At 49.0% G+C, this 8,535-nt stretch overlaps 1 protein-coding gene across 1 annotated transcript; it reads right to left on the reverse strand.

Moving 5' to 3' along the window:
• Positions 1-1,030: 1,030 nt before the first annotated feature.
• LOC139402697 (frizzled-5-like) lies at positions 1,031-3,554 on the reverse strand. The gene is made up of 2 exons (XM_071146596.1): positions 3,280-3,554; positions 1,031-3,084 (listed from the first exon to the last, which is right to left on the reverse strand). Exon 2 carries the CDS (start codon positions 3,066-3,068, stop codon positions 1,278-1,280), a length of 1,791 nt encoding a protein of 596 aa, XP_071002697.1. The 5' UTR covers positions 3,069-3,084; positions 3,280-3,554; the 3' UTR covers positions 1,031-1,277.
• Positions 3,555-8,535: the final 4,981 nt, after the last annotated feature.

Here is an 8,535-nt window from a genome sequence, read left to right on the forward strand (position 1 = left end):
TGTTCTATTGGTTTCATGTGTCAGGTTAAGCTCAATCAAGCCCTGTATTTGAAATGACTTCAAATAAATTGGGCTGATTTATATTTTCCCATTGGTTTTTCATAGATCTGACGGGACTAGACTGGAGAAGCGTAGACTCCATAAGCGGTCTGATGGTTTTTAGAATCAGACCAACCCACGACAGAACATACTCCAGATTCACACGTTTATTATTCTCTACCTGGGTTACAGGCTACATAGTTTAACATGCCAGAATTAGACTAGGCATTTTTTTTAAAAAGAGAATTGCATGTACACTGATCCATTAGGTATTTAAGACAAAGGCCATTTGATAAATGGGATGCTACAGGTAGATTATGGTTAACACATTTGCAGAGAAAAAACAAGATTGTCCTTTCACTATGTGCTGCTGTAATTACTAGAACCCACCACATGGAGGCAGAAGAGGCTACAACAGTGGACTCTAAAGTGGTAATTGCACCTTTTAAAGAGGCACTCAAGTCTCAGTAGGTGGTCCAGGTAAGTAATCACAGCACAAGTGGTGTGATTACTCGTCAAGCAAGGGGGAGAACGATGAAATTCTGGATTCCAATCAGACCAACTCAGTTAACACTATTTTCCTCACTTTCACCCTTTGTATTCTTGGGATATCAATTTAACAGGAAAAGTAAAACATTGAGTGGTGACACCTCTCAATTCATCTGGGCTTTTTAAACTGACTTCATATAAAAAATCTGCACATAATCATAAATGGGTAGTGAAATTCCTTCATCCTAACAAGGTGTTACTGTGTCCATAAAAATTTCAAGAGTGAAATGTCCTTGTAGGAAGGCCACTTTAAATAAAATGACAAATAGCAATTCTCCATCTTTATTCCGTATAGAAGAATACCATGCCACTTATTTCCAGGTTAATGACGTGATTGGATTCCTAACCATTACGTTTCAGGTTAAGAACATACTAGCAAAACATGCCATGTAAAAATTCTAGAGACATATTGAACTGCCCCCCCCCCCCCCCCCTCCAGATCATTTAAAAACACCTTTTAAAAAGTTCCAACTTCAGGGGAAATCTCCTGCAATGAGTCTAGAATGAGAACTAGGAAATATAATACAAAATACTTCTATATTGCCACAATTTGTTTAAACATGTCCTTATGTGAAGACAATAGTTTACATAATTTACAATCTGTTCAATAAGTTAAATTAACATCCATCTAGTTTCCGTCAGCCACTCTGTGGAGCACCATGAGTCTGACAAGCGTCCATCCAGTCTGGTCACACAGATGGGTGCGACAGGGACTTGTGCTCAGACTGCGAGGGGAGCAGCCCGGTGCGTGTCGTGAGGGATGTGCTGGCCTCGCTGTATACAGACGCGCTGGACGGTTTGTGGCCCCAGCAGGGACATGAACAACAGCACCTCCCCAGGAACCTCCTCCACGACTCCAGAGTCTTCCCCGACCACACCCACACCCCCGAGGTGATCCCCACCACCAGGCTCATAAAGTACTTCAGCATGAAGATGGCGTGGTCTGGCCCTAGGCCTAGCCTCTCTCTCTCAGCCTGGCAGGAGCAGGAAAGACCCCTGTCCCACTGGGGCCTGAGGTGCTGCTCGTACACCAGACAGGCCACCACCACCGCGGCAGGGACCGTGTAGAGGACGGTAAAGAGGCCCAGCCTTAACATCAGCTTCTCCAGCTTGTCCGTCTTGGTCCCCCCCTGCTTGATGACGCTGCGGATGCGGAACAACGACACAAACCCCGCTAGGAGGAAGAGGGAGCCTGTGAAGAGGTAGACCACCAGGGGAGCAAGCACGAAGCCCCGCAGGCTCTCCACACTCTGGTTGCCCACGTAGCATATCCCTGCCACAGGGTCTCCGTCAGCAGCGCTCAGGGCCAGCACGGCGATGGTCTTGACGCTGGGCACCAGCCAGGCGGCCAGGTGGAAGTACTGCGAGTACCCGGCGATGGCCTCGTTGCCCCACTTCATACCCGCCGCCAGGAACCAGGTGAGCGAGAGCACCACCCACCAGATTGCGCCGGCCATCCCAAAGAAGTAGACCAGCAGGAACACCAAGGTGCACAGGCCGGCAGGGCCCGAAGCGTCGTACAGCACATGCCCGCCGTCCTCGGAGCACGCCACACGCTCGTGGCCCGCCGCCAGCCGCACCATGTATCCCAGGGAGATGAAGAGGTAGCAGGCAGCCAGGTAGACGATAGGCAGCTCGGGGTAGGAGAAGCGGTCGCGGTCAATCAGGAACGTGACCACCGTAGTTAGGGTCGAGACGAAGCAGAGGACCGACCACAGGCCGATCCAGAGGGAGGTGAAGGCGTGTTCGTCCGGGGTGAAGTAGGGCTGACGGCAGGGCTGGGCGCAGTTCTCCACGGGGCCTGTGTGGACGCCGCGGCCGTACAGTGAGCGGGCCTCATGCTTGACGGACACCAGGGGGTGGCGACAGCGGCAGCCGCGTTGTTCACAGTCCTGGTGGTGGTGACTGTGGTGGGGTTTGGGCAGGAGATGCGGCCTGCGGCGGGCTGGGTTGCGGTAGGGGGCTTTGGGGGTAGGCTTCGGGGGGAAGGCCGGGCCTGGGGACAGAGTAGTGGCGTCACTGCTGTTCCGGTCCATACAGAGGAGGTCAGCATCACCCAGCTCTGGTAGCCCCTCGCAGCTCATCCTCTCGGGCCATTCAAACCCATACTGGCTCATCAGGGGGGAGCAGCCGCGTTTGGCCCGCTCGCACACGGAGCGGCACGGGGGCAGAGGCTTGCGATAGTCCGGGATGCAGATTGGGGTGTACATGCTGCAGAGGAAGAAGAGCAGGTCAGGGGAACAGTGGATGCGCACCAGCGGCCAGAACTGGTGCACCTCCAGCCCCACCTCGTCCTGAGTGTCGTGGTTAAACTGGTTGGGCGTGTAGGTCAGGTTGTAGCCGATGCCCTTGCACATGGGGACCGTGATGGGTTCACACACGATGGCCTTGGAGGCAGCGCGCACCAGTAGTGCGCGCATCAGCAGGAGCAGGCACGGAACGCTGATGTAAAGAGGGCAGATGTGCGTCATGGTCGCCATGGAAGCTCCTCCAACGCTGTGGATTTTTGAGGTAATTGATAATTGAGTTTATTGGACAGGAAATGCGCTCTGAACGTTTGCAACATTGTATTACTGTTTCTATGTTCTATCAATAATACATCCAATGCACTTTGGGTGTGAGTCTTATTCACTCACACGTAAAGGCTAAGAAATACAGTGATGAAACAAGTTGATCAAATGTATAACTCACCAAGTCGATCACACGGGAAAATGTAAGCTACCTCATCAATATGCAATGCCAATCAAAGAGAGAAGCGCCATCTGATAATCTTGCCACCACTAAATTCACTCCCAGTGTACCTTTAGGAAACGCGCCTCCGGTGCAATCAAATAAAGTCCATTTCGACTCGATAATGCAGACGGAATTTTCAGGCAGCAACGCCTAATCCTTGCGCCACACTTTTTCTTTCAACAATATTTAGTGAAACAGCCTCCTATTCTCAGAAAAAACCTACACTCCACGACTGTCTTCCCTCGTGCGTCTTCTTGCTCCGGCTCCTAACCATACCGAATAACAACACCTTGGCCGCTTACCCTGGACAGCCACGCCCACAGGGCTGCGTCCTCTCCAATAGGAATCTGCTTACACCCTGAACGGCTCAATCAACCCCCCCCCCCCCCCCCCCCCCCCTTTGCCCTCAGAACAGCCTCAGTTATTCAGGGTATGGACTCTACAAGGTGTCTAAAGTGTTCCACAGGGATGCTGGTCCATGTTGACTCCAATGCTTCTCACAGTTGACTGGAAGTCCTTGGCACACATAGGAAATTGTTGAGTGTGAAAAATCTAGCAGCGTTGCAGTTCTTGACACAAACCTGGCACCTACTACCATACCCTGTTCAAAGGCACTGAAAGGTTTTGTATACTCACTGTATGTGGACTGCAGTGTGCCAGTTCAACTCTGCACCTAATCAGACATATATCTTTGTCCTAAACTACAGACAGAATATCAAACAGGTAGGTCTACTTGAACACATGTCCTGTGTGGGCTATGCTCCTATAATTAATCTGTGTGTTTGTCCTGTGTGGGCTATGCTCCTATAATAACCTGTGTGTTTGTCCTGTGTGGGCTATGCTCCTATAATAACCTGTGTGTTTGTCCTGTGTGGGCTATACTCCTATAATTAACCTGTGTGTTTGTCCTGTGTGGGCTATGCTCCTATAATGAATCTGTGTGTTTGTCCTGTGTGGGCTATGCTCCTATAATGAATCTGTGTGTTTGCCCTGTGTGGGCTATGCTCCTATAATTCAACTGTGTGTTTGTCCTGTGTGGGCTAAGCTCCTATAATTGATCTGTGTGTTTGTCCTGTGTGGGCTATGCTCCTATAATTAACCTGTGTGTTTGTCCTGTGTGGGCTATGCTCCTATAATTAACCTGTGTGTTTGTCCTGTGTGGGCTATGCTCCTATAATGAATCTGTGTGTTTGTCCTGTGTGGGCTATGCTACTATAATGAATCTATGTGTTTGTCCTGTGTGGGCTATGCTCCTATAATTAACCTGTGTGTTTGTCCTGTGTGGGCTATGCTCCTATAATGAATCTGTGTGTTTGTCCTGTGTGGGCTATGCTCCTATAATTAATCGGTGTGTTTGTCCTGTGTGGGCTATGCTCCTATAATGAATCTGTGTGTTTGTCCTGTGTGGGCTATGCTCCTATAATTAATCTGTGTGCTTGTCCTGTGTGGGCTATGCTCCTATAATGGATATGTGTGTTTGTCCTGTGTGGGCTATGCTCCTATAATTAATCTGTGTGTTTGTCCTGTGTGGGCTATGCTCCTATAATTAATCTGTGTGTTTGTCCTGTGTGGGCTATGCTCCTATAATTAACCTGTGTGTTTGTCCTGTGTGGGATATACTCCTATAATTAATCTGTGTGTTTGTCCTGTGTGGGCTATGCTCCTATAATTAATCTGTGTGTCTGTCCTGTTTGGGACATGTATCTTTAATGAATCTGTGTGTGTGTCCTGTGTGGGCTATGCTCCTATAATTAATCTGTGTGTTTGTACTGTTTGGGACATGTTCCTTTAATGAATCTGTGTGTTTGTCCTGTGTGGGCTATGCTCCTATAATTAACCTGTGTGTTTGTCCTGTGTGGGCTATGCTCCTATAATTAACCTGTGTGTTTGTCCTGTGTGGGACATGTATCTTTAATGAATCTGTGTGTGTGTCCTGTGTGGGCTATGCTCCTATAATTAACCTGTGTGTTTGTCCTGTGTGGGCTATGCTCCTATAATTAATCTGTGTGTTTGTACTGTTTGGGACATGTATCTTTAATGAATCTGTGTGTTTGTCCTGTGTGGGATATACTCCTATAATTAACCTGTGTGTTTGTCCTGTGTGGGATATATTCCTATAATAAGCTGTGTGTTTGTGGGAGGAATGGTTGTTGCCTCTATAGGTGCTTGGACCTGTCCTGGCATGGTTCTCCCTTCCATAGATTTGGTCTCATTGCATAGTTACCTAGATTGCCAAACTTAACATATGGGTGTTCTGAGGTTATTCTGAACAGAACTGAAGATAAAGTCCTCTACAAATAAAATGACAAATCAATTCTAAATGAAAAACTGTTGGTTACATGTCCTATGTCAGGTTGAGTCACACTGTGTTGAGTTGAGAGTTACTGTTGGGAGCAGAAGACTGCTGTCTGGAGCCCAGTGAGGGATGGATATAATCTACTCTGTTACGTGCATGTGAATGTAGGTGTGTGTACATGCTTGCTTGTACGTGCATTTGTATGCACCAGAGGAGGCTGGTGGGAGGAACTAAAGGAGGACAGGCTCATTGTAATGGCTGGAAAGGAGTGAATGGAACGGAGTTAAACACATGAAACATCTGGCTCATTGTAATGGCTGGAAAGGAGTGAATGGAACGGAGTTAAACACATGAAGCATCTGGAAACCCCACGTTTGACTCCGTTCCATCGATTCCAATCCAGCCGTTACAATGAGCCCGTCCTCCTATAGCTCCTCCCACCAGCCTCCTCTGGTATACACGTATGTGTGTCTATCTGTGAAAGGACGACCCTATGGGCTGCGCTGGTTGGTAGCTGTCTCTCTGTGTCTCCTGCTGCCCTCATTGTCCAAGGCTCTTTTGTTTTCTGTTTCTGATGGCATCTCTCAGGCCTCTTGTCGTTAGGAGACTAGATGAGCGTCTGATTGCTCTGTGGGCCACTGGACAATCACAAAGAGGGCTTTGCAGCTCGCTACAGTTGAGCCATTGTGGACATGGCCCCTGGACTAATTGGCATTGACAATTAAGCATGTTGGAATACAAGGTCCGTTTTCTCAGCAGAGGAAGGAGGGAAAATGGGCTGAGTCAGACAGTTCAGTACATGCAGTACAGTATACACACAAGCAGACACAAAACACACACACACACAGAGGAAAAACACACACACACAAGCAGACACAACACACACACACACACACACACAGGCAAAACACACACACACACAGGCAAAACACACACACACACACACACACAAACAGAGGCAAAACACACCCACATACATGCAAAACACACACACACACAGAGGCATTGTGGAAAACTGAAGAAGGCCAAACCTTCGTTCACTGAGGGAAAACTCAGAGCACACACATATCATACAGGACAGTATGCACACACACACACACTTGCATTGTTGAAAAATCTATGTACTGTTCACTGAGGTGAAATCCCACAACAGGCCACAGTGAAGACTGGAGTGCTGTGAGCAGTAGTAAAACCAGTATTTATCTCAACCTGCAGTAAGGCAGGCCTGTATGATCAAAGTGTGGTAGCTGTCTGACATCATGACGTGACAGCTCTAGGTGATTGAGGGACAGTCTCAGTGTTCACAGGGAACGGAACTACAGTAAACATGAGTATGGATTCAGTTGAAACATTCACACACAGCCATCCATTGTGTTGAAGTCTGCTTGGAACATGGTGATATCATTTAGCAAAGAGGTTCAAAGGTGGAACTTGAGATCTAACAAGTGAGCAACAATGCCCTCATGCCATTCTGACTGATTTATGGGTACTGTACAGTGTATAGCCCATGGTGGCGACCCAAATGATTCCCTATATAGTGCACTAGTTTTGACCAGGGCCCAATAGGGCTCTGGTCAAAAGTAGTTCACTGTGAATGGAGTAGGGTGCTATTTGGGATGCAGTCAAGTCTACTCTGCAGCCAATGCCAGCGTTGGTGTGATTAGTGGACTATTTATTTATGTCTCTAGGGTGTGTCTGACACAAGTACTGTATGCTATTACTCATTGAACAAATCCACATCCTGGACATCAGCTGATAGGATACAATAGAATAGGACTTTGTTAGTCTTCTACTTCTTGTCTCCAGGGCTCAGCGGCAGGAGACAGTACCTCAGAAAGCCCCAGGACACAGCGGCAGGAGACGGTACCTCAGAAAGCCCCAGGACTCAGCGTCAGGAGACGGTACCTCAGAAAGCCCCAGGACACAGCGGCAGGAGACGGTACCTCAGAAAGCCCCAGGACACAGAGGCAGGAGGCGGTACCTCAGAAAGCCCCAGGACACAGTGGCAGGAGACGGTACCTCAGAAAGCCCCAGGACTCAGCGGCAGGAGACGGTACCTCAGAAAGCCCCAGGACACAGAGGCAGGAGACGGTACCTCAGAAAGCCCCAAGACACAGCGACACGAGACGGATCCTCAGAAAGCAGCAACCTTATGGTTGACATTTTACCTACAAGTTGTTATTGCCCGGTCCGGGACTCTCTGAAAAGGTCCTAGCAGTCCCTTCCCATGGAGCAGACTGTGTAAGATGCAGCTCTCTTTCTCTCTCCCTCGCTATCTCTCCATTTCACACACACACACACACACACACACACACACACACACACACGCACGCACGCACGCACGCACGCACGCACGCACGCACGCAGGCAGGCAGGCAGGCAGGCAGGCAGGCAGGCAGGCAGGCAGGCAGGCAGGCAGGCCCTGGGGACTGAGCCCTCAGTAGTCCAGTGTTTCTGTGGGAAGAGCAGCAGTGTGTACATGCCTCACTGACTGCCACAATGCCAGGGTCACTGAAATACTGAAATAAAAGTACCTAATGAAGTTTCTCGAAGATGACGCTTTGATGCAACTGCGCTCTAACTGAAGAACAGGAGGAACAGTTTGGCAGGGAGAGGGAGGGGAAAGATAGGGGGGGATCTTCCCAGAGTAACAAGAGAAGAGAGGGCAAGCTTTGATGTTGGAGCGACGCTGTAGTGTAAACCTTTGATTTAAACATCCCCCGTATCCCATAACAACTCGCTCCCTCCCATCCTCCCCCCTCCTCCTTCCATACATTACCTTCAGTACCACTTCCTCCATCCTCCCCCTCCTCCTTCCATACCTTACCTTCAGTACCACTTCCTCCATCCTCCCCCCTCCTCCTTCCATACATTACCTTCAGTACCACTTCCTCCATCCTACCCCTCCTCCTTCCATA

The sequence above is a fragment of the Oncorhynchus clarkii genome, unplaced genomic scaffold, assembly GCF_045791955.1.
Source record: "Oncorhynchus clarkii lewisi isolate Uvic-CL-2024 unplaced genomic scaffold, UVic_Ocla_1.0 unplaced_contig_811_pilon_pilon, whole genome shotgun sequence".
Lineage (NCBI taxonomy): Eukaryota > Metazoa > Chordata > Actinopteri > Salmoniformes > Salmonidae > Oncorhynchus > Oncorhynchus clarkii.